The 27,456-nt window shown below is 42.9% G+C and overlaps 1 protein-coding gene across 2 annotated transcripts in view; it reads right to left on the reverse strand.

Moving 5' to 3' along the window:
* Positions 1–21,134: 21,134 nt before the first annotated feature.
* The window catches only part of LOC141128541 (glutathione S-transferase Mu 5-like), a 63,042-nt gene continuing 56,720 nt past the window's right edge, over positions 21,135–27,456 (reverse strand). For both annotated transcript variants that reach the window (XM_073615887.1, XM_073615886.1), the window contains exon 8: positions 21,135–21,523. In XM_073615887.1, the coding sequence (XP_073471988.1) occupies positions 21,428–21,523 (96 nt within the window). In that variant the 3' untranslated portion in view covers positions 21,135–21,427. The remainder of the gene's footprint in view (positions 21,524–27,456) is intronic.

The following is a 27,456-nucleotide window of genomic DNA, read 5'->3' on the forward strand; positions in this document are numbered from 1 at the left end:
TGAGCAAAATAAAGGCAGCTTGCGGGGAAAATTTATTTTTTTTGGCTTTATAAATGCAATTATTGCTGCAGCAGATTGGTACAGATCTGCCACTTTACAGGTAGACTAAGGGGACCCCCCCAGGCACTATATTGGAAGGAATTTTTCATTTTTAGGCTTTCATTTTAAAAATAAAAAAATCACTGATCATTTAAAAATGACATTTTTCACAAACTTTTTTTTATTGATTATTGTCCCCCAGGGTAGGACCCGGACCCCTATAACCATTGTATGTCCAATTACTTGCATATAAGCCTTCAAAATGGGCACTTTTGATTTTTGATGTTCGGGTCCCATTGACTTTAATGGGGTTCGTTATTGGGGTCCGAACTTTCGCAATGTTCGGAAGCTCTGGTGCGAACCGAACAGGGGTCCATTCAGCCCATCCCTACTTATCACAGGCTTTCAACAGCTGAATGGCGTTACTAATAATGACGAGGATGAAGTAGTTGAAAAGACTTTCCAGATGCTCCATGTGACGGGAGTCACTTTGGGTGGGAGGCTTGTGGAACTGTTTTGCATGCGTCTATGTAGCAAGGTTACTTTGTGGTATAAGCAAGGAAGCTGAGACTTCTGCAGTGTGTAAATGTGCTTTTACTATACAAAGATGCTGTACATACAAAACTATTACAATCTTAGGAATACAATGCAAGACTGACAGATATCTATAACAAGCAAAATGTCTAGCAAATGTTCAGCCTACGGTCTATAACAGTACAAATACACTTTAAAGTTACTTATCTTCTGTTACTGTATGTTCGTGATCTCCATTGACAACAATTCTTCTGGAGACCAGGCACCTCCTTGTATGATGAGTAGCTTCTGATCTTAAAGCATGATGATGTGTGTTCTTAGCTTATGCCTGAATCCCCGTTTTTATGTGTCAGCCTGTTTACCTTAGTTACCAAACAACAGAAAACATACCTGTTTACTGTAGCTGTGTAAACACTGGACTGTTGAAACTGTCAAGTGAATACAATAATGGTATCTACGTACCCATTGTATGCAGCAGCATTTGTTTGAGAAATCTACTCAAGCCAAAACCTGACAAAAAAAAGTAACCAATATTGTCCCATGTAATGTTATGTCTGATTAAGTTAAAAAAATCATATGTTAACAAACGCAACACATTCCGCCCTAGATTTTTTTTCTTTTAGACTCCATACAGAAAATCACTTCATTACTAAGAAAACTCATTCTAAACATTCATTTTCCTTGAATGCAACACCTTCCATATTTCTGTCCTTGAGAAGGTGTTTCAGTCTTTAACTAAAAAGTTCATTAGAAAGTCCATTCTAAAGTTCTTTAGAAACAAGTCCAAGCTTGTATTACATCAGAGGCCTTGCTCTCCACAGCTCTTGCGATCTTCTGTCATTCTTTCCATCATGTAACCACTTTTCTCTGGTCTTCCTATGGATCAAATCGGAGACAGCCTGTGGAATGGAAAACAAAGCGGATTATCTGTTACTTCTAATAATACATAAACAGTAGATACAAGCCCTTAAGCTACAATCTCTCCTCTCAATGCCTTCTTGCCTGGATATCCGACGACTAACACTTTGCCCCCTGCCTGTACCCACTTCTGACCCTCCCAAAGAACATCAGTAGGGAGGAGAGGAAATATACTGATATTTCCCAGAAGATCACTGCTGTTTATTTTGGAAGGCTTGATGTTATGTAGCCTCACTTTTCACTCTTGCTGAGAAGTATCCACTAACCAGTCAGAGTCTCAGCCACTGTCTTGAAGCTCATCTGCCAATGCAAATATAACTTCAAACCTTCTTGCCAGATTCCCTCTCATTCCTAGATAGGCTTCAGCTTCAGATACGTCACTCTTGGTTTCTATGTCATGGGAAGCAGTAACATGGTATCTGTTAAGCCTTGTTCTTTCAGGAACCCTACATAAATACTGAACTCTGCACTCCAGCTGTGGAATCTGTGCCCCAGCCCCTACCATCCTCTCATATGGTGTGCTTTTGGCTATTGGCCTAGAATTTAAGAACATGACTGCCTATGTGAGGACCCGATCCCACCCCCCTCAGTATATGTGTGGGTGTAAGTTTGTGTATGTGGTCCTTCAATAGCCCTTTGTATCTTTCAATCAAAACAGCTGCCTGTGGATGGTATGGTATGTGGCACAACCAGTACACTCCATAATCTTTGACCCACTGCTGTACTTTTGATCCGGTGAAGTGTGAGCTGTTATCACTTTGGACTTGTTTGGGACAACCATAAGCAACGACAAGTTTCTGGAGCAGTTGAAGCATTGCGGCTTGATCTGCACATTTGTAAGGATGAACAAGCATAAGTCCTGAATAGGTGTCCACTGCAGTGCAACAATATCTCAGTCCATTGTTTCCCCAGGGAAGTGGACCGATGAAGTCAATCTGCCAGATCTCTGCAGGCCTCTCACACCTCTTAATTGACCCGGTGGAGTACTTTTGCAATGGCCATTGTCGCATTTCTCCACACACTGTATAGTTCCCTATTACGGTCTTTATCATGTCCATGGATATAGGCAATCCTCTCTGCTGTGCCCATTCATATGTTGCTTTCTGCCCCAAATGTCCAGATTGCTTGTGGGCCCAGTTGGCCAAGTTCATCAAGACAGGATCAATTGGCGCAACTGCCTTCACTTTGGCAATTTCATCTGCAACTCTGTTATAGTTCTCAAAGTCTGGGACTAGGGGCACATCAACATGCCCCACTTTTATAGTGTGGGAGTTTCCTTCCAGATGTAGTCCCAGACTTCCTTGCCTCCCCACACCACCTTTCCATGAATTATCCATTCATTGGACTACCACGTGGGCATCCAAGTTGTAAGTCCTTTAAAAACCACCCAGTTGTCAGTGTAGATAGTGACATGGGAAGAAGGATCCTCCTGAAGAGTCATCACTACAGCTTTCAATTCTGCATACTGACTGGACCCTCCAATTCCAGTCTCCTGCAGGCCTGTGTCTGTACTTTGGTTGTAGGCTGCTGCTGTCCATTTACACCCAGACGAGGCGACTATGGCTGAACCATCAGTGAACCACGCTGACTCCTTCATGTCTTCTGACAGAGACTCAAAGGGTGGAGCCTCTTGAATGGGGGATGACTGCAGCACAGGAATTTCGTCTTCTTGCCAGGTGCTGGTAAAAGTAACAAGTCCTGCCAACTGTTTTGAAATGTCTCTAACATCCCCAGCTGCAATACCCCCTCTTTCTTCTGTGCCCCTGTCATTTGTTTGGACCAAAATCCAATGGGTATTGCTCTCAGTCCTTTCTTTTCATTTGGCTGCCACAGACTCCAAGATATGGTACCATTCTGCTCTACTACATCCAGCTGAAATGGTACTCCTTGTCTCACGGGTTCTAATCCCTGATGCTGCAAAATAGCCCCATGAGAACTCAGTCTTTTTTCTGGTGACATTATATATAGGCCTCAGAATCAGTCCAAGATGTGGGATCTCCAGAACCCCACAACTCCAATGAACTTCTGTGCCTCCTTTTTGGTAGTAGGGGGCGACAGCACCTGGATAGTTTGCATAACTGTCTCTGAAATGTTCCTCTGTTGCCCAGTCCACATCATTCCTAGGAATTTCACCTCTGTGGTAGGTCCTTGGACTTTGTCTCTGTTGATAGCCCACCCTCTGTTCTCCAAGTGCTCTATCAGTAGGTGCAGTGCTTCAGTTACATCTTATTTTGTCCCAGAGATCATGATGCTATCAATGTAGTGAAACACAGCGACTTTCAAATTCAGGGTACTTAAATCTCGGTCAATCAGTCCATGACAAATCGTTGAAGAATGAAGATAGCCATGCGGAAGGACAGTGAAAGTATACTGGCGGCCGTCCCACACCATAGCAAACTGGTCTTGACACTCTGGGTCTATCAAAATTGAAAAGAAAGCATTAGCCAGGTCTACCACAGTATGATATTCTCCTGCCTCTTTAGCAATTTTCTCAACAATTGAGATCATATCTGGCACAGCTGACTTCAATGGAGGTTTAGACCTCTGTAATCCACAGTCATTTTATATGTCCCATCAGGTTTCTTTACTGGGAACACCGGAGACGAGAAAGGACTTACAGCAGGTCTAAAGATCCCTACTCTCAACAGTTCTTGAATGGTCTCCCCAATTTCTTTGTGGCCTCCAAGAAGTCTGTACTGCTTGAGACAGACTGGCTTCTCGGGTCGAGGAATGTAGACAGGGGTCCATTTCACATGACCTCTGACCACAGCCTTCACCGCCCTTACCAGATACGCTTTATCAGGATACCTGAATGTGAATGTACCTCTTTCAGTCTGAATTGACTGACCTTGAAGTACATCCATCCCAAGAATATTTTCTCTGATACCAAAACATTTATCATAAATCCTGATCCCTTGCCAATAGCCAATTTCACCCGTATCCTAACTGCTGGTGTAGTTTGCCCCCCCAAACCTTCTACATAAATCAATTCTCCTTTGTGATGGGAAGGGTTTCCTTGCAAAAGTGTAACTTCAGCTCCGCTATCAACTAAAGCCATTACATGTGTAGGAGAAGATGACTTCCCCCACCATACAGTGACAGGTGCATATGGGCGTCGGGCTCCTGCTTTCACTGCCCTCACTGCTACTACAGGAGACTCACTTTCCCTTCATAAAGGATAAGGAACCTCCCAATCCCCTTTTCTGATTCTCTCTAACTCCTCCCCAGGATAAAGGGATTTGGGTTTGGGTTCATGTTCAGTTTTGGGAATTGGCTTGGGGCTAACAGGAGGAGTCTGTTCTGTTTCCTCTAAGTCTAGGCTGATGTTATCTTCACTAGGAGTAGTGTTTCTAACCCTGACAGTTTTCCCTACTAAATGTTTCCACCTCTTCAGCATTTCTGCAGTAGAAATTCCATCTATCTCATCTTTAGGTACTCCTGCCTTTAATAGGTACACCCACATTTGTTTCCTAGAAATAACTAGTCTGGTTTTCTCTTCACCTCCTGTCTTCTCTACCCCATTCCCTTTCTTCTCTGTTCTTTCTGCTTGTATTCTTCCTGTCTGGCCTTGACCTTATCTACTGCCCTGACGGGTTTTGATTTAGTCTCCTCTAGCTCCCCCAACTGGCTTAAAAGGGTTGTGGCTTCATGAATCTTGCTGTTTAATCCCAGGTCTCCCAACAAGGACAATAATGGAGCCCTGAGATTAAATGGCACAGACTTCATCAGCTTAGAGCGCAGAGCAGACGTAAAGGGTTCCATATCTGGATCCATCCATTATGGAAACATATTTAATCTGGTTATACAACCCATCTCACGTAACCTGGAAATACCCTCTCCTATTGATCTCCAGGAGTAGGTATTTTCCAGGTCAGTAGGACTAGCGTATACTCAAACTATTCCATCTCTCACGAGGTCTAACAGTGAAAAATTCATGCTAAACTCTCGGCTTTTCGCATTGCCTGACACAATTGTGGATTGTGGGTTAACACTCCCATAGCCACTACTTCCTTACCTGACAAAACAACACTGTCCACCCCTTCATCCCATAAGCGTAGGAGCCAACTCAATAGGGGCTCCCCAGACCTTTGTTTGTATTGTTTTGCCAGCTAATGGAGTTCAGTTTGTGTAAACTCCCATACTTCTTCAAATTCAACATCTCTGGGGTTGCGATAATGCACCTCCCCATCTGCCATATCCTCTCTATCATGTTGCTGTTTCCTATGCTTAGTAATGAGAGGTCTGGCATACCTTTTCTTTCCCACTAGTAGATCATCATGCAAAATATCAAACTCTATCTCCTCATCCTCACTATCATTTGAGGAGAGCACATCCTTACAATCCCAATTTTGGGATGTGACAATGGCATATACCCTGGCTTGACTAACAGATTTATGCCCCTTCCTTTTCCTTAAGGCATTCATTGATTTGGTCATGAGGGCTGCACACCGCTCTTGCAAATCATCAGCCCGACTAGCGGTTGAATGTACAAACTCTGAAGCAACTGCTAGCACGTCTTTTAATACCTTAACTTCTGCCTCTGCCTTCTCCCTTCTATGTCATTCGGTATAAATAGCATGAAGGAAATACTAGCTCACTGTGGACACTGTCCTCTTCTTTTTTTTACTTAAATCCAACCCCTTAAGGCTAAAATCTACAAAATGATCTGAGACTTTATCACCCCAAGTCAGCTTCAAAGGAGAAGCATACTTCACAAATTCTTTAGCAAGAGGCTCCCACTCATTGTCTCTGGCCCAGATAGGTAAGCTGCACACTTGCTTCTTGCCACCAGAACCCTCTACAGCCTTGCTTTTCCTAAACAGCTTATGCAGCATTTTACCTAGCACAAGCTACACAACACACTACAGAAAAACAGATCTGCTTCAATTGAATTATAGCACAGATCCCGGACAAGCCCCCAAATGTTTTGCTTGTGTCTATCTAGCAAGTAGGGATGAGCTTCGAGTTTGAGTCGAACTCATGTTTGACTCGAAGATCGGCTGTTCGCCAGTTCGCTGAAGAGCGTACAATTTGGGGTGTTCGCGGCAAATTTGACAGCCGCGGAACACCCTTTAAAAGTCTATGGGAGAAATCAAAAGTGCTAATTTTAAAGGCTTATATGCAAGTTATTGTCATAAAAAGTGTTTGGGGACCTGGGTCCTGCCAAGGGGACATGGATCAATGCAAAAAAAGTTTTAAAAGCGGCTGTTTTTTCAGGAGCAGTGATTTTAATAATGCTTAAAGTGAAACAATAAAATTGTAATATTCCTTTAAATTTCGTACCTGGGGGTGTCTATAGTATGCCTGTAAAGGGGTGCATGTTTCCCGTGTTTAGAACAGTCTGACAGCAAAATGACATTTCAAAGGAAAAAAAGTCATTTAAAACTACTCATGGCTATTAATGAATTGCTTGTCCGACAATACACATAAAAGTTCATTGATAAAAACGGCATGGGAATTCCCCACAGGGGAACCCCGAACCAAAATTTTAAAAAAAAAATGACGTGGGGGTCCTCCTAAATTCCATACCAGGCCCTTCAGGTCTGGTATGGATATTAAGGAGAACCCCGGCCAAAATTTTAAAAAAAAATGGCGTGGGGTCCCCCTCAAAAATCCATACCAGACCCTTATCCGAGCACGCAACCGCAACGAGAACACGGAAGAAGAACCAGAAGAACCAGAAGAAGAAGATGGAGGAAGAAACCGAAGGAAGATAGAAGATAGAAGAAAGAAGAAGCATTTGAATAAAGGAATTGTCAAAAACTGTCTCTTGTCATTTTTAACATTTTTGACACTTTTTTTGTGAAATGGTAGGCCTTTACCATTTCACACAGGGGGAGGGCCTGGATCTGGGGGTCCCCTTGTTAAAGGGGGCTACCAGATTCCGATAAGCCCCCTGCCCGCAGACCCCCACAACCACCCAGCAAGGGTTGTGGGGATGAGGCCCTTGTCTCCATCAACATGGGGACAAGGTGTTTTGGGGGGCTACCCCAAAGCACCCTCCCAATGTTGAAGGCATGTGGCCTGGTACGGTTCAGGAGGGGGGGCACTCTCTCGTCCCCCCTCTTTTCCTGTGGCCTGCCAGGTTGCGTGCTCGGATAAGGGTCTGGTATGGATTTTTGGGGAGACCCCACACCATTTTTTTTTTTTAATTTTGGCGCGGGGTTCCCCTTAATATCCATACCAGACCTGAAGGGCCTGGTATGGTATTTGAGGGGACCCCCACGTCATTTTGTTTTTTTTTTTAATTTTAGTTCAGGGTTCCCCTTTGGGGAATTCCCATGCCGTTTTTATCAATGAACTTTTATGTGTATTGTCGGACCGGCAATTCATTAATAGCCGCGAGTACTTTTAAATGACTTTTTTTCCTTTGAAATGTCATTTTGCTGTCAGACTGTTCTAAACACGGGAAACATGCGCCCCTTTACAGGCATACTATAGACACCCCCCAGGTACAAAATTTAAAGGAATATTACACTTTTATTGTTTCACTTTAAGCATTATTAAAATCACTGCTCCCGAAAAAACTGCCATTTTTAAACTTTTTTTTGCATTGATCCATGTCCCCTGGGGCAGGACCCAGGTCCCCAAACACTTTTTATGACAATAACTTGCATATAAGCCTTTAAAATTAGCACTTTTTATTATTCATGTTCATGTCCTATAGACTTTAATGGTGTTCGCGTGCTCGAACAAATGTTTTGCCTGTTCGCATGTTCTGGTGCGAACCGAACAGGGGGGTGTTTGGCCCCTCCCTACTAGCAAGGTTACTTCGTGGTATAAGCAAGGAAGCTGAGACTTCTGCAATGTGTAAATGTGCTGTTACTATACAAAGATGCTGCACATACAAAACTATTACAATCTTAGAAATACAATACAAGACTGACAGATATCTATAACAAGTAAAATGCCTAGCAAATGAACAGCCTATGGTCTATAACAGTACAAATACACTTTAAAGTTACTTATCTTCTGTTACTGTATGTTTGTGATCTCCATTGACAACAATTCTTCTGGAGACCAGGCACCTCCTTGTATTAAGAGTGGCTTCTGATCTTAAAGCATGATGATGTGTGTTCTTAGCTTATGCCTGAATCCCCGTTTTTATGTGTCAGCCTGTTTACCTTAGTTACCAAACAACAGAAAACATACCTGTTTAGTGTAGCTGTGTAAACACTGGACTGTTGAAACTGTCAATTAAATACAACAATGGTATCTACGTACCCATTGTATGCAGCAGCATTTGTTTGAGAAATCTACTCAAGCCAAAACCTGACAAAAAAAATCTATGAGCAACTACTATTGTCCCATGTAATGTTATGTCTGGTTAAGTTAAAAAAATCATATTTTAACAAATGCAACACAGAAACCCAGCTTACCTTAGAGAGCTCTGGAAACTCTGTATCCAGCTTCCCCGACCCCTCCTATGTGCAATCTTGGTCACCCTGTGCCCTTTAGGGATGGATGTTTGTATTGGTGTTACTGGCATGTAAACCGGGGCAGGGCAGAGAGGGGAGGGGGGAATCCCTCCAACAGCTCTTCCTGCTGATAAGGTGGTCTATTGTTCAAATGTTTCAAAGCCTCTGTGTTCCTTATTGCTGATTGGACAATTTACCCAAAACTGAATCCAAGGGAGGGGGGGTTGTGAAATCGTATATCTGTTGTTACATGTGTTTTGAATAAAGGGTTTGATGTTTTTCATCCTACACTGAGTTACCGCTAATGAGTGGATGAGCTAAGGGCTCTTGGATAGTGCTTGTTCTGGACAAAGGAAGCCATTACGGTGGACATAGTCCTGTTGGGGACGGGGGTCTGTCACAATTGGTGTCAGTGGTGGGATCATGCTTCCTTGCTGTGAACACATCCAAACCACCACCTGGATCCAAGGTCTGGATAGCAGGAGAGCAGAGGTACAGATACCAGCCGTCATGGAAGAGGAATTCCAAAGGAGGTTGCGAGAGATGCAGATACAGCACAGGGGACAAGTATCAGTGCAGGTCCTGCTGGGATGGTATGATTCTGTCCGCCTACAACTCTGGAAGAAAGCGCCAGCTCATGAGCAGCACCACCAGGGAAAAAGGCCCTCCTCCGTCCATGTAAGGTACTGGTTGCAGTATAAAGTGTGAATGCTGTTATTGGGGGAGCTGAGTTGAGCAGGCTGATCCAGGCAGAGATGCGGTTGGACGAGAGCTACAGTGCCCTCCAGTGGTATGTAGCTCAAGTGTGCTCATGGACAGCGGATGACAGCCCCACGGAAGGCTTTGACTATGGTGGCCTGGGACTGTTGTGCTGGAGGCTATCCTAGCACCCTGACTTGGGGAGTGATCTGGAGTGGTGTTTGGAGGAAATAATGAATTACAGAGAGCGAAGACTGAATGTCTCGGAAGTGATAGCTGCTAGACTCTGCTCAGCAGCAGGGTGGGGCTCCCTTTGCCTGGGACTACCCAGAAGTACCAGCCAACAGCTCTGAAATCCTGGCGGAACAGTCGGCAATGTGGCATAGTAGCAGTGAGCTTTGCCCACCTGCCCCCGCAGCTTTGGACGCGAAGGTCTTATGGTGAATGCAGCAAGTGCATGACTGGCCTTGATGATCCCGTTTCTGCACAAGATGAGGTTGGATGGAGGAATGTGCCTGTCGAGCAGCATGCCAGAGAATCGGCAGTGGAAAATCCGGAGATTACCATCCCCAAAGCAGAAGTGCTGACAATAGGGCAGAGCTCTGCTAACCTCTGCCCAGCACTGATAGCATCTTCTGGGTTCCACAGGAGATGGTAAACCTCTATCCCCAGACACTAGTTGCAGAGACTGGGGATTTGAAAGACTTTTCTGCTGAGGAAGAACAACCTGGTGAGCCTCCAGCAGAAGAGCTGGCATCAGGGCCAGATATCACTAAGCACTGCCCAGCACCAGTAACATCTTCTTCATTCTACTGACAGGAGATGGTAAACTTCTATCCCCAAACACCAGTTATAGAGGCTGGGGATTTGATAGACTTTTTTGCTGAGGAAGAACAACCTGGTGAGTCCCCAGCAGAAGAGCTGGGATCAGGGCCAATATAGGGAATATTACTATACTACCTGCGCAATGGTCTTTTTCTTTGTTTTTCATATTGCGGAAGCCTTTTGAAAGCTGGAAGCCAGTCCATGCTATTAGGAGCCAAATCTTTGAATGAACCATCCGTCATTGGGGAAACTCATTGAGGCTAGCATAATCAATTAACCAGCAGAGACGTGGTATTTCCACATAGCAGCATGCTGTCTCACTGAGATATCTTTGCACTGTGTTTTATTATTATTTTATTATTGCATTGTGTCCATCATACATATGGTTTTCAGTTTTTATTAGGATCGCTTATGGTGAAGGATGTTGTCATTTTATACTTAACTACACGTGTTTTTACTCTTATTCATCATTTTTATCACATATGGTTTATTATCACTCTATACCAATTATTTTACTAATTACCTTTTGGAGGTTACACTGTGTTATATTAGGAGGTTAATATCAGCGCATTATTAATTTGCATTTTAGGCTTCCAAGCAATTACACAGTCTGGGTAACTCAGCAACCATAATCCCAGGTTAGTGAAAATAGGATTCTTGGCCCCTGCCACAGGCCGTAAGCACAGAGCGAACATAGTATGAACAATACAGACCTTATCCCCTGCCACGGGCTACACATAGCTTTTCCTTCTTTTCTGAAACTTGCACAACAGAGAACATAAGATGTATTTGCAGACAACCTCAGGCCTAATGCTGGAGGCTTGGATAGTAGAAAGAACTTCCTCCCTTGTGGGCTCACACTGTTGCTCAGCATCACTTTCAGACCACCTCACAGGCCACAACATAGTATCCGAAAATAGTTCAGAGATCCGATCAAACAGAATATCGGAATCTGGTTCAGTGAAATACTCTTTGGCCGGGAGCAAGTTGCATTTTGAACAGCAGCAGACTCTGTTCCCTTAGTGGCCACAGGTTTTACAGTTCCCACAGGCACACTGCCCTCACTCGCATCAGGCTTACCAGGTTCAGTTGTCTTCTCCCCGGGAGGTTCCATCATCAGAGAACAAAGGTGGGCCCGACTGCAGCCCCAGGAGATAACTGGGATACCTGACTTTGGAGCAGCTACAATGGTTGAAAAAGCAGCCACTTCAGTAAGCCGAGCAACAGCAGCAGGGTTCTCAGGAGCTTCCTGAGCTGGAATGGTGACACCCTTGTCCCAATTCATCTGTAGTTCTCGTGGGGGTAGACCGATGCCCAGAGAGTAGACTTTCCAGTCTGACATCGAGACTGCGCCATACTCTCTGCTTGATAAGAGTATAGTAACACGTATATTGGTAATGGCAGTGTACACAGCAGCGTCTCCTTCTCCTCCCCTGCAGAGCAACGGCTCCTCCCCCTGCCAAGGGATTGGCCCACATGCTCCCCAGGAACCTCAGCGCCCGCCTCCTTCCTCACGCGGTGCGCCAAAACTTTAATGAAGTCTGCAGCGCTGGCGTAAAGTGACAGAAGACCAGGCTGACACTCTCCCATGAGCAATGAGACATGTTGGTTCTTCCCCACATTGAAATAGATAATAACACAGCCTATGCAGAATAAAGACGTTACTTGCCACCCTCCCACGGTGCTAGATGAAATCCCGATGTAGCTGTAGCCGGTTGCTAGGGACGACCACTGCAGGAATAACGCCTCTGCCCCACGTTGGACCCCAAATGTAGCAAGGGCCCCAACCCCTAGAGGCCTAATGGTGACCTCCAGAGTCGGGGAGAGCTGACATCCTTCTTTGTAGAGTGGGTTACTAGGCATAGTAGGTGTAATGCAAGATAGAATGATTGGGCGCCAGTCACTTTTTGAATGCAAACAAAAGAGATTTATTGTCTTATAACAAGAACTGGGGGAAAGAGGGTTAGGGCCTGAACACCCTTAGGCAGATGCAATAGCAATTGACAGTCTCTGGGACAAAATAGGCAAACAGCTATACAGGTTGAGGGGCTTTAAGCTGGTTGCAGCACTGTATTTGTAGAACTGCCATCTCCTATGGCAACTGAACTTATAGGTTGACTTCAAACACAGATCTGTACACATACAGTGCCTTGCAAAAGTATTCACCCCCCTTGGCTTTTTACCTATTTTGTTACATTACAGCCTTTAGTTCAATGTTTTTTTAATCTGAAGTATATGTGATGGATGAGAACACAATAGTCTAAGTTGGTGAAGTAAAATTAGAAAAATATATACATAAAACTATTTTTCAAGAATAAAAAATGATAATTGGCATGTGCGTATTAATTCACCCACTTTGCTAGGAAGCCCATAAAAAGCTCTGGTGCAACCAATTACCCTCAGAAGTCACATAATTAGTGAAATGATGTCCACCTGTGTGCAATCTAAGTGTCGCATGATCTGTCATTACATATACACACCTTTTTTGAAAGGCCCCAGAGGCTGCAACACCTAAGCAAGAGGCACCACTAACCAAACGCTGCCATGAAGACCAAGGAACTCTCCAAACAAGTAAGGAACAATGTTGTTGAGAAGTACAAGTCAGGGTTAGGTTATAAAAAAATATCTAAATCTTTGATGATCCCTAGGAGCACCATTAAATCTATCATAACCAAATGGAAAGAACATGGCACAACAGCAAACCTGGCAAGAAACGGCCACACTCCAAAACTCATGGACAGGGCAATGAGGGCATTAATCAGAGAGGCAGCACAGAGACCTAAGGTAACCCTGGAGGAGCTGCAGAGTTCCACAGCAGAGACTGGAGTATCTGTACATAGGACGACAATAAGCTGTACGCTCCATAGAGTTGGGCTTTATTACAGAGTGGCCAGAAGAAAGCCATTACTTTCAGAAAAAAACAAAATGGCGCGTTTTGAGTTTTGGAAAAAGGCATGTGGGAGACTCCCAAAATGTATGGAGGAAGGTGCTCTGGTCTGATGAGACTTTAATTGAACGTTTTGGCCATCAAAGAAAACGCTATGTCTGGCGCAAACCCAACACATCACATCACCCAAAGAACACCATCCCCACAGTGAAACATGGTGGTGGCAGCATTATGCTGTGGGGATGTTTTTCAGCAGTAGGGACTGGGAAACTGGTCAGAGTTGAGGGAAAGATGGATGGTGCTAAATACAGTGATATTCTTGAGCAAAACCTGTACCACTCTGTGTGTGATTTGAGGCTAGGACATAGGTTCACCTTCCAGCAGGACAATGACCCCAAACACACTGATATAGCAACACTTAAGTGGTTTAAGGGGAAACATGTAAATGTGTTGGAATGACCTAGTAAAAGCCCAGACCTCAATCCAATAGAAAATCTGTGGTCAGACTTAAAGATTGCTGTTCACAAGCGCAAACCATCCAACTTGAAGGAGCTGGAGCAGTTTTGCAAGGAGGAATGGGCAAAAATCTCAGTGGTAAGATGTGGCAAGCTCATAGAGACTTATCCAAAGCGACTTGAAGCTGTGATAGCCGCAAAAGGTGGCTCTACAAAGTATTGACTTTATGGGGGTGAATAGTTATGCACATTGACTTTTTCTGTTATTTTGTCCTAATTGTTGTTTGCTTCACAATAAAAAAAAAACATCTTCAAAGTTGTGGGCATGTTCTGTAAATTAAACGATGCAAATCCTCAAACAATCCATGTTAATTCCAGGTTGTGAGGCAACAAAACACGAAAAATGCCAATGGGGGGTGAATACTTTTGCAAGGCATTGTACCAGATTTGGTATCCCCGTTGTGTAGGACCTGGCCTCCATCTGACAGCCTCCCGCTGTAGCTTCCGGTCTTCTCACCAGACCTTCAGATCCTAGCCGCCCGCTGGATCCCACAAGCTCTTCCACAGCTAACCCGCTGTACACTCCAAGCGTCATCCACGCTAACCCACTGGATCCCTGGCTTGATTCTCAGCTAACCCTCTGAATCCCTGACTTGAACACTGAAGCTTTCCCAACTTGTTCACCGTCTCCGGCTAGTGAAAAAGGCTGTTCTGGTACTTCTTCAGACTTCACCAACCTGGCCTCTGATAACAGGAGTAGTTGTCCCTTACTGATGACGGTGTCCCCTTTATCTCTGAGCTCTGGTTCTCACTTGCCTCTGGTAACAGGAGGGGCAATAAACTTGTTCAGTCTGCCAGACATACTAGAAAAAAATAGAATCACACTATATGTGTGAAAAATATTGCATAAGGTAAGTGAATTACCTCAATTTGAATTTAGATATTGGTTTCCTTACACATTATGCTAAAGTTTTACGACCGCTCTGTGATTAGTATCCCCCCCCTGCATTCCCCCCTAGCTCTTCCTCTGTCTTGTCTCACTAACTCTGCTGCTATCTTTATTACCATTGATTTGTATGTGTTTGGTTTTCTCTTTTTTTTTTTTTTTTCTTCTTTAACATTCTGCTTAAAAATTTGTGAATCAGTACTGCTTGGACCTTGAAGAAGGGGACATACCCCCGAAAGCTTGTCCTGAAAAATTGTATGTTAGTCAAATAAAAAAAGTATCACGGACAGTACTCAATTTTCTCTGTCACAATTGCACTAATACGGCTACAACAAATCAAGTATGTGTGTTAAATGAAGAATTTGAACACAATCCACCACCGTTAAGTGGAGAATTACCGCTTACCGGAAGCCCGTGATCCCCCACTACAGAGGATCAAGGGAAGCCTGTATTGAGGGATGCCCTCCAGGGCATATCAGATGCAGTCAATGACCTTGATTCGTTAGTGGTTATAGTGTGGTCCCCAGAAACACCCAACGGAACACCTTACACCTCAGATCTCCTCATTTCATTCCCAGCCCATGGGTGGATGTGCATGGCATAAAAAATATAAGTGCTCCAATAGTGTAAAACCTTCAAAATGTATTGAAATGATAAAACACAGTATCACACTTACATTTAAACAGCAGAAAAAACGCCTGTATGCCTGGTGCGCCGGCCGGTACACACTCAGACAAGCCCATCCTTCTGGAATCAACAACGACATGAAGTGACATCAGTGCGTCACTCCGCCCTACACGTTTTAAAATAGAATTACATGAACCAGAGGCCCCTGGACGACATAATTCTATTACAAAACGTGTAGGACGGAGTGACGCGCTGACATCACCTCGTGTCGCTGTCAGTTTATGTCTGATCTCTCCATAGAAACCAGCGCTGCTCGACAAGCCCTTCCCTGCTCAGTGAGCAGAGAGGGACCTGTCATCCGCTGGCTCAGCCGCGATCAACGGAGAGATCTCCCGCTAAGCCGTCAGACCGAGACTCGTGAGAGTGAGGCCTAACAAATTTGCCCAAAATAGAATGAGAAAGTAACTTTTTCAGAGCAAGCCTGCTGTGCCTGCAAGTACGTTTAGAACTGCAGAAGATCAATGTAAGCACTCTGCATACACAAGCGGCTCTTGCGCTCATTCAAATGCGCTTGTTCACTGCATGGCCAAAATCTTAGTAAATGTCAAGCAACGTAAATGCAATTGGGTGGGTTGAACGGGCACACCTTGACATTTTTTTTTTTTATGCTGGTTCAACTTTATGGATTTAAGATTTGCACATAGGTCATGTTAGCATGTTACGTTGCCAACATGTGACCTGCACCTTGTTAGAATTATGTTAAAAGACTCTTGCTCGTCCCTAAAAGAGCATTTAACCTTCCCCCACTAATGCATATGATTTCTTTGGGCCAACTTTTGCTTTTAAAGGGGAACTCCCCCCTCTAACCCCTTGGATTTCCATGGGCTAACTTTTGGTTTTAAAGGGGAACTCCGAACTCCACTCCATTCTCAAAAGGCTGTGAGCTGCCTTCACCAATCCAAACCACATCCTTTTCCAGAGCACACAACAGGGCCAGCTAGGATAGGGGCAAGGAGAGCGATTGCCCAACCCCCTCCTAAACCATACAAGGCCACATGCACTCAACATAGCTGGCTGCCTTTGGAGCATTTTGGGCTCAGCCTAATACCAACCACAAAGCACCTTGTACCCACTAGTTTAAAGGGGCTTTCCACATTCCTGAAAGCCCCCTGTCTGCAGCCCCCCACAACCCCAGCCTAGGGTTGTGTGGAAGAGGCCCTTGTCCCCCTGAATATGGGAACAAGGTGGTTGACTTTTGGGGTGCCCGAGCACCTCCTGCCCCAAGCATATACCCCCCTTGCATGGGCTGGCTTGCTGTGTGTTTGGCTAGGGGTTTGTTAGTGTTTGGGGTGGGATTTTTCATGTGGGGGGTTCTCATTTTAAGCCTTAACAGACCCAAATGGCCTTGTATGTATTGGGGGGGGCAGGCTATCTTTTGTGTTAAAAATCTGGCAGCTGCAATGTAGATTTGTAACTTTTCTCTAAAGCCGTACATCTTTGAAGCAGCATTTTGGATACATGCTACAGATGCACTACTTTACAGGCAGAGTAAGTTACTAGCTTTTAAGCAATTTTGTATTTTTAAAAGGCACTTCTTGTTTCGTTTTTGGGGTTGTCCAAATTGGTGACATTGATATATGTCCCTCAGGATTGGACCTGGGCCCCCATACACATTTTAAGGCCAATAACCAGAAGATAAACCAGCCAAGTGGGGACTAGCAAAAATCACAAGTCAGTTCCCATAGACTGCAATGGTATTTGTTGTATAATGTTTGCCCATGTTAGGCTCTTTGTTTGCCCTCTTGAACCAGGGGATGTTTGTCCCGTCTGTAATTTTGTAGCATGCTGGATGATGTGCTTAATTTTGGACAGGGGGTGGCTTATTTTGTGCTAGCTGCATTTGGGTTGGTCTGGGCATGCTCAAGGACTTTACTTTTTTTTTTTCTTCTTTTTGTGTGTGAACAGCACTTGGATGTTTCTGGGCAGGCTCAGAGTGTGTTTTTTGGGTTAGTAATTTAAGGAATAAAAAAGATGTTATACATACCTAGTATTGCACAGAGCGGTCCCTTACCTCCTCTACTGGAGTCCCCCACTGGCACTTCTCTTATCCAAGTGCTCCCTCAGCAAACTGTGTGCAGGCATGTTCCCGAGTTGGGCTGTGTGCGTCCATAGACACACATACACTGCATTGTTCCTCCACACCCCACACTCTATCCTCACAAGATTTTAGACAGCAGCAGGAGCCTATGTCTCCTGCTGCTGTCAGTGTGTCCTTTAAGATGAGGAAGAGATGAGAGTGAGGCAACAGGTGGGACAGCGCTGGATTGATAGAGGACTCAGTTAAGCGTTTAGGGATGAGGGGTTTAGGGTAGCAGTGGAGGGTGTTTAACCTTAATGCATACAATGACTAAAGGGAAACGATGCTTGGTCTTTAGACCCAGAGACCATTTTATTTATTTATTTCAGGTACTTATATAGCGCTGTCAATTTACGCAGCGCTTTACATATACATTGTACATTCACATCAGTCCCTACCCTCAAGGAGCTTACAATCTAAGGTCCCTAACTCACATTCATACATACTAGGGACAATTTAGACAGGATCCAATTAACCTACCAGCATGTCTTTGGAGTGTGGGAGGAAACCGGAGTACCCGGAGGAAACCCACGCAGGCACAGGGAGAACATGCAAACTCCAACCAAGTAGTGTCGTGGTTGGGATTCAAACCAGTGAGCCTTCTTACTGCTAGGCGAGAGTGCTACCACTACACCACTGTGCCACCCATATTTCAACAGATAAGTCCCATTGATGTATCAGAGTCACTGGCCTACAGAGAAAATGTTTAATACTCGTGTAGTTAGCACCCTATGGCTGAAGGATTTTCCCTGGATCAACGTTACCTATAAAATGTTAGTATCCAGTTATATCATGTACATTTAGGAAATAATCCAGGCCTTTTTTAAAGCACTCTACTAAGCTGGCCAGAACCACCTATGGAGGGAGTCTATTCCACATTTTCACAGCTCTTACTGTGAAGAAACCTTTCCATATTTGGAGATGAAATCTTTTTTTTTCCTCTAGACGTAGAGTGCCCCCTTATTCTCTGTGATGACTTTAACCGCTTCCCGATCAGCCGCTCCAGTTATACTGCGGCAGGTTGGCTCCCTTGCGCGAGCCGTCGTAGCTATAAGTCGGCTCACAGAGGTCGGGATAGCAGGCACACGTGCCCACTGCATAGCGGGGGTGCCGATGCTCGTGGCCAACGGTCGCGATGACCGCCGGCCACGAGCTATCGTGAGCAGGAGACACAGTGCAGGGACGAGTGTGTGTAAAACACACACACTTCCCTGTTCTGACAGGAGTGACAGATCGTGCGTTCCTATTAGCTAGGAACCATGATCTGTCACTTCCTCTAGTCAGTCCCCTCCCCCTTCAGTTAGAATCACCTCCCAGGGAACACAGTTAACCTCTTCACTGCCAGTGACATTTTTACAGTAATCAATGCATTTTTATAGCATTGATCGCTGTATTAATGCCAACGGTCCCGATGTGTCCGCCATAATGTCACACGATATAATGAAAAAAAAAAAAAAAAAAATTGCAGATCGCCGCCATTACTAGTAAAAATAAATAAGCTATAAATCTATCCCCTATTTTGTAGACACTATAACTTTTGTGCAAACCAATTAATATACGCTTACTGTGATTTTTTTTACCAAATTGGCTTAAACTAAGGAAAAACATTTTTTTTTTTTTTTTTTTTTTTTAAAACAAAAGGGGATATTTATTATAGCAAAAGTTACAAAATAGTGCTTTTTTCAAAATTGTTGCTCTTTTTTTGTTTATAGAGCAAAAAATAAAAACCGCAGAGGCGATCAAATACCACCAAAAGAAAGCTCTATTTGTCAGTTAAAGCAACACGGTGCCGAATCACAAAAAGTGCTCTGGTCAGGAAGGGGGTAAATTCTTCCAGGGCTGAAGTGGTTAAAGTGAATAATACCAAAGTTCACTATGTGGTTATTAGTTTGGTTGTCCTCTGCGCTTTCTCCAGTTCCCCGATATCCTTTTTGAGAACTAGAGCCTAAAACTGAACTGCATGTTCCAGATCAGGTTACATAGTAGGTAAGGTTGAGGAAAAAAAAAAAAAAAAGACACAAGTCCAACCTGTGTGTGATTATGTCAGTATTACATTGTATATCCCTGTACATTGCAGTCGTTCAGGTGCTTATCTAATAGTTTTTTTTTAAACTATTGATGTCTCCCCCGCTGAAACCACCGCCTGTGGAAGGGAATTGCACATCCTTGTCTCTCTTACAGTAAAGAACACTCTACGCAATTTAAGGTTAAACCTCTTTTCTTCTAATTTTAGTGAGTAGCCACGTGTCTTGTTAAACTCTCTTCTGCAAAAAAGTTTTATTTCTATTGTAGGGTCACCAGTGTGGTATTTGTATATTAAAATCATATCCCCTCTCAAGTGCCTCTTCTCCAGATGCACCCCTTTAACCAGTTTTCTATCCAGGTACATACCCCTAAGGTCCATGCCAACAGATTTCAGTTTTCTAAATTAAATTAAAAACTGGGGAACTGAAACTGATGAATGCTCTTGTAAAATCCAGATACATCACAGGCCTTCCTTTATCCAGATGGTAGCTCACTTCCTCATAGCATGTTAACAGATTGGTCTGGCAAAATAGATCTTTCATAAACCTATGCTGATTACTGATGTTTTCATCAGCAAATTCTTGCCCTTATTACCCCCTCCAATAGTTTACACAGTATCGATGTTAGACTGACTTGCCTGTAGTTCCCAGGTATATATCGCTGCCCTTTTTTAAATATAGGTACCACATTGGCTTTTTGCCAATCAGCTGGTACCATTCTGCTCACCAGGCTGTCTTTAAAATTTAGGAATAATGGTCTGGCTATTACCTAGCTAAGTTCTTTGAGGACTCTTAGGTGTAAGCCATCTGGTCCTGGTGATTTATTTGCGTTAAAGTTTTTTTTACGTCTTTCAGAAACTGGTTTTGGTTGGTTACAAGAGTACATTTCAGTGATGTGTCACCAACGATACAGTCTTTATTATTATACCACTCCTTTTCCTCTGTACAAAATGCATTCTTCTCAGTTTAACAGTTGCCTTCTCGTCTGTGGTAACCATGGGGCGAATATGCTCCGACTGCTTTTTTTTTCCCCCCCACTTTCCTCCGCTATGTGTCTCTTGTGGTGTATTTTAGCTGTCCTGATTGCATGCTTACATTTGCTATTGCATTCCTTGTAGTGTTGTAATGCCAATGACCCCTTGGCCTTCACCAGAACAGATTTTCCCATTGGAAGATTTACCCTCACCTTTGTTCTGATGAAAAATTTTAAATTTTTAATTTTCAATCACTCTGTCTTTTAGTGAAAATGGTCAGCAGGACAAGTAGAGAGGCTAAATCTATTCAGTAGGGTGGCAAACAGCTATAAAAACATGAAAGGTTGTATGTATTGTAAAAAAAAAAAAAAAAAAATTAGCGCGCTGCCCATGCCCCGCAGCGGGCGCGATTACCGGATTTTGTCATATGATGGTCCCCCACAACTAGCAGGCCACGATGTAGCCATCATTCGGCTAATGCGTGGTTGGCAAGTGGTTAATCTATGCTTACGCATAGAGAACTCAGTAAGGCACCACAGGCTCCAGACAATGGCCCACTTTTTTTTTTGAGTGAGAACAAAAATACAGGTCACAATGTGTGAAATACTGCAGAGTATAAAAAGGGGAGAAGATAGAGATATCCACTCTGCATTATAAATGAACATTTAAGTTTTATTGTTCCGTACAATGAACAAGTGTGGAAAAATATGGGATATTAATGTTTAACATGAGGTTAACAACAAAATCCTGAGTTCTGTCCATAGTACTTCATGTCCACTGCTGCAGACAACTGCAAACAATGTTAATTGTAGTCAAAAAATAATAAAAAAAATAAAGGAGAACAGCGTTAGTAAGAAGCAATTGTAATGACACACAAGCTAGGAGTGAAGAAATATATAATTGTAGCAAGATTCTCCTTAAGATAGACAAGCATGTTAGTTGCATTAACATTTTTTGTTGGACCAAAATGCTATTCGGTTATTAATTGGGGTCTTCATGAAGCGTGGCGATTTCATATATGCAGCAATAGCTGGCAGAGCCTGCAAAAAAGTATAAGTCGCATTAGAACAGAGTATATCTACACAAAAATAAACAGTAACAATACTCGTGTAAACAATATTTTTACAAGTCCCTCAGCCAACCAATTCCTGAGATTAGTGCATAGCAACTCAATGAACATCCATTTACATGTTTCTAGATTAGACCTTAATGTGCTGATGTTGTGAGTGCCGTTAACTGTTACTGTAGGTAAGCAAGTACTAGTAAAAAAGAAAAGGCAAGAACTTAAAAACTAAAAAAAAAAAAAAAAAAAAAAACCCCCCTTCTCATTTTTTTCCTATGCATTAAGGTGAAAAACTCTTGGCAGTGACCAGCTCCCCACCTCCCTCCCGCCCCGTTTTACTTACCCGAGTCCTGGAACTTGACCTGGCAGGGGATCCGCTGTCTCTCTGCCCAGGGCTTTCGGCTCTTGATTGGATAGATTGACAGCAGCGGGAGCCAATGGCTGCACTGCTATCAATCAAATCCAGTTCTTTCACTTCCTATGCCAGCATCACCTAAGGTACTGTTGTGAGCAGAATTTACCTTTTGTCCTCTTGTCCTCTCTGGAGTGCATCTTCCATATATGCAGTACTGTGCAAAAGTCTTAGGCAGGTCTGAATAAGTGCTGTAAATTAGGATGCTTTCAGAAATAGAAGTGTTAGTTTATTTTTATCAATTAAAAAAATAAAGTAAATGAACAGAAGAAAAGTCCAAATCAAATGTTTGTTGACCACCCTTTGTCGCCAAAACATTATCAATTCTTCTAGGTACACTTGTACACAATTTTTGCAGGAACTCAACAGGTGGGTTGTTCCATACTTCTTGGAGAACTAACCACAGATCTTCTGTGGATGTAGGCTGCCGCAAATCCTTTAGTTTCTTCATGTAATCTCAGACAGACTTGATGTTGAGATCAGGGCTGTGTGGGAGCCAAACACCACTTTCATGACTCCTTGTTCTTTACATGGACAATAATGCTTAATACATTTTGGCTGCATGTTTGGGGTCGCTGTCCTGCTGCAAAATAAATCTGGGGCAAATCTGGGGCAATTACATGCCTCCCTGATAATATGGCATGATGAATAAGTATTCGCCTGTATTTCTCAGCATTGAGGACACCATTGATCCTGACCAAATTTCCAACTCTAGTTGCAGACATGCAGCTCCAAATTTGCAAGGAACCTCCACAATGCTTTGCAGTTGCCTGCAGACACTAATCATTGTACTGCTCTCGAGCTCTTCCGAACAAACTGCCTTTTTGCTACAGCCAATTTTTCAAAATTTGACTCATTGGTCCAGAGCACCTACTGCCATTTTCCACACCCCAGTTCCTACATGCATTCTTGAGTCACTTAGTCTTGTCTCCATGCCCTATGCATGAAAAAATAAGAACTGGGGAGCAAAAAAAATGGCAGCAGATGCATGGTGGAGGTTCCTTACAAGTTTGGGGCTGCATTTTTGCAAATCAGGATCAATTGTGACCACCATGCAAGTCAGGATCAATGGTGAGAAATACAGGAAGATACTTATCCATGGTGCCATACCATCAGGGAGGCATGCGATTGGCCCCAAATTTATTCTGCAGCAGGACAAGGAACCCAAACATGCAGCCAATGTCATTAAGAACTATCTTTAGTGTAAAGAACAACGAGTTCTGGAAGTGATGGTTTGGCTCCCAAAGAGCCCTGACCTCATCGAGTCTGAGATTACATGTAAAGACAGAAAGATTTGAGGCAGCCTACCAGATCTGTGGTTAGTCCTCCAAGATGTTTAGAACAAACTACCAGCTGAGTTCCTTCAAAAACTGTGTGCAAGTGTTCTCTAAAAGAATGGATTCTGTTTTGAACACCAAGTATGAATTTGATTTGGATTTTTCTTCTGTTGACTTTTTTAAATTGATAAAAATATTGATAAACTAATAACACTTCTATTTCTGAAAGCATTCCTAATTTACAGCATTTTTTCACACCTGGCTTAGACTTTTGCACAGTACTGCATTCATACAGTACGTTTTGCTTTTGCCAAGGAACCAGTGACATTGCCACCAGTTGCATCTGTATTCATCTGTATTCATCTCCAGGCTCCAGTGATTTAACAAAGGAATTCTATTCTGGCCTTCACTTATAAAATCATGTTGGATGTGCTATAAAAATTGTACAGTATAGACAGCTAAGGTGTTCTACTGGGATAACCACTACAGAAAAGTCCAAACAATGCAGGAAATATACAGTATCCCCTACAACCGCACTAGCCAATAAATCAGTCATTTTTTAAATAACCCCTTATAATATGAAAAGCAGTGGTGATTGAATATTTATTATATCCACCTACACAACCAGTACTAAATTATAAAATATGTTCCTCAAATCATACACAATGTAGAAAAGTTCAATCTTTCGGTATCTTCTTTATCCCCTTGCCGCCGAGGGTACGCAGATGTGCGTGCTCGGCTTTCGGGGGTTATACCGAGATGATGCCCGCAGCTGCAGGCATCATCCCTTTTTAGAGGCGGCGATTGGCTTTCCAGAGATAACAACCGATGCGGCTAAAAGCACGCCACTCTAACCAGGCCTCCTGTTCCACCAGGAAACCTGATCTACAACCCGATGCCTCTGGCGGCTAGGGACAGACTGGAATGAAGCCGGAAAAGGCTTAGTTCGTCTCCTGATTGTAAACACGGAAGCAAAGTCATTATGTCACTTCCCGTTTACTCGGCTGCCAATGGCGCCAGTATTAAAAAAAATATACACTATTCAGAATCGCCCAAAACGGCGATCTGAATACTTTGAAGTGCAAAGGAGGGATCGGGGGTCTTTTAGACCCCCGATCCCTCCATAAAGAGTACCTGTCACCACCTATTACTGTCACAAGGGATGTTTACATTCCTTGTGACAGCAATAAAAGTGATCAATTTTATTTTTTTTAACACAATATAAAAATAAATAAGAAAGAAAAACAATTTAAAAGTGCCCCCGTCCCCGCGAGCTCACGCAGCAAAGAAAATGCATACGGAAGTCGCACCCGCATATGTAAACGGTGTTCAAATCACACATGTGAGGTATCGCCGCGATCGTCAGAGCGAAAGCAACAATTCTCACACTAGACCTCCTCTGTAACTCTAAAAAAAAATTTAAAGCGTCGTCTATGGAGATTTTTAGGTACCGTAGTTTGTCGCCATTCCACGAGTGTGTGCAATTATAAAGCGTGACATGTTTGGTATCTATTTACTCGGCATAACATCATCTTTCACATTATACAAAAAAAAAAAAAAAAAAAAAAAAAAAAATTGGGTTAATTTTACTGTTTAGTTTTTTTAAAAATTCATGAAAGTGTCCCTTTTCCCAAAAAGTTGTGTTTAAAACACAGCTGCACAAATACCGTGTGACATAAAATATTGCAACAATCGCATATATATATATATATATATATATATATATATATATATATATATATATATATATATATATAGATGTATGTTTGGGGGCTCTAAGTAATTTTCTAGCAAAAAATACGGATTTTAACTTGTAAACACCAAATGTCAAAAATAGGCTCAGTCATGAAAGGGTTATTTGGTGATCTGTGAGTATATTGAAGCTGCGAGGAACTTAGTTTTATTTGTGACAGATCGGAATCCTATGCTGATACGCATCATCACACTTGATACTGTGGCAACCTCCCAAGCGTGGTGCACAGATAACTGGCCTTACGCAGCACTTACTCCTTGCTTCATTCATCTCTGTATTTCCGCTTTCTCTCCATCTACATTCCCACATGGACAGCCTGCTTCAGGTAACAGCAGTCGGGATTGACCATTTATTTGGTTGAACTTCACCGGTGTTACACGCTGGATATCGGGTGAGCTGATATCTATTGACTATCAGTGTGTCCATTTCATTCTTTGATCACCCCCATTACAAATGACTGGCTGACCTATGACAGTGCAGATATCCTTGTGGGTTTAGTAGCGTGTGGTTACATATCAGCTAGTGTATCCCCGTTCCATCACGGGGTAGTGCATTACACGCCCTTTGTATTTACAAAGTGTATCATTGCCCCTTTTTAGGAACGGGTTTTGGGGATCCTTGATAGGTTGGCTTAGAGCCATTTTTAAATGGGGGTGTTTGTATTGGAGAGGGTGGGCTCAGCTCCCTGTGGGGATTGTGTCCCCCACCCCTAGTTTGTTTTTTAGGGAAGAGGGGACACCATTGGGGGGGGGGGGGTTGGGAATACGGGGGGTCCTGGTGTTTGTGCTATGTTTTGTATGGCTTTTGATGTAATAAATGATGTAGTTAACTCAATAGGGTGTGTAGAATCCTTTGTTTTATACCCTTGTCTGTGCTTTATTCACCAACACACTTGTTCATGGCACCTGCCCTGAATATGGATGATAAGCCCAGTGTGAGCAAACCAATTTTCTGTAGATTTCAGATCATGTGTGCTGTGAAAAAATTAGTGTGTGTTGATATAAATGTTTCAGGAGGTTTGTGAATTAAAACTGGAGCACCAACCAAAACTCTTTCTAGTTTTAGTCAGCATAGGAAAGGTTTTACAGGGGTAGGCAACCTCAGCCCTCCAGCTGTTTTGAAACTAGAAGTCCCATGACACATTGCAAGACCCTGACAATCACAGGCATAACTCCTAGAGACAGAGGCATGATGGGATTTGTAGTTTCACCACAGCTGGAGGGCCGAGGTTGCCTACCCCTGGTTTAGAACATCAAGCTTCTATTACTGTCTGTATCCCCGAAGGGGTCATTTCTCCAGTGGAGTAGAAAGGTATTCTTTGGCAGCTGACACCAAAACTAATGTATAGTAAAATTTTAGACTTCCCCTTACTTTCCGAAAAAAGTGAGGAAAACCTCTTCCCCCAAAAGGGGCACAATACATGTAGGGTATTAAAAACCTGGTTTGACCATTTTCCCCACACTACATAAAAAATAAACATTTTTTGTAGAGTTTCACCAAAATCATTTTAACCACTTCATATCTGGGCCAATTCTGACATATTGCTCCTACATGTAAAAATCTCAATTTTTTTGCTAGAAAATTACTTAGAAACCCAAATATATATAACATTTTTTCAGAGGCCCTATAGAATAAAATGATCAGTGTTGCAATTTTTTATGTCACAAGGTATTTGCACAGCGGTTTTTCAAACGCAAAAGAAAAATACACTTTAACCACTTCAGCCCCGGAAGAATTTACCCCCTTCCTGACCAGAGCACTTTTTGCGATTCGGCACTGCGTCGCTTTAACTGACAATTGCGCGGTCGTGCGACATTGTACCAAAACAAAATTGACATTCTTTTTTTCCCCCCACAACTAGAGCTTTATTTTGGTGGTATTTGATCGCCTCTGCGGTTTTTATTTTTTGTGCTATAAAACAAAATAGCGACAATTTTGAAAAAAAAAAAAAAAAAAAAAAAAAGCATTATTTTTTACTTTTTGCTATAATAAATATCCCCCAAAAATATATAAAAAAAACTTTTTTTTCTCAGTTTAGGCCTATATGAAATCGCAATAAGCGGATATTGATTGGTTTGCTCAACAGTAATAGCGTCTACAAAATAGGGGATAGATTTATAACGTTTTTATTATTATTTTTTTTATTAGTAATGGAGACGATCTGCGATTTTTATCGGGACTGCGACATTATGGCGGACACATTGGACATTTGACACTATTTTGGGACCATTGACATTTATACAGTGATCAATGCTATAAAAATGCACTGATTACTGTGTAAACGACACTGGCATTGAAGGAGTTAACCACTAGGGGGCAGTGAAGGGGTTAAGTGTGTCCTAGGGAGTGATTCTGAGGGGGCTGGACTTCAACACACACAGAACAGTGACCACAGCTCTCAAAGACAGAGAGTTGTGATCACGGTCCTGTCACTAGGCAGAACGGGGAAATGCTTTGTTTACAAAAGC

This window comes from Aquarana catesbeiana, linkage group LG02 (assembly GCF_042186555.1).
Source record: "Aquarana catesbeiana isolate 2022-GZ linkage group LG02, ASM4218655v1, whole genome shotgun sequence".
Lineage (NCBI taxonomy): Eukaryota > Metazoa > Chordata > Amphibia > Anura > Ranidae > Aquarana > Aquarana catesbeiana.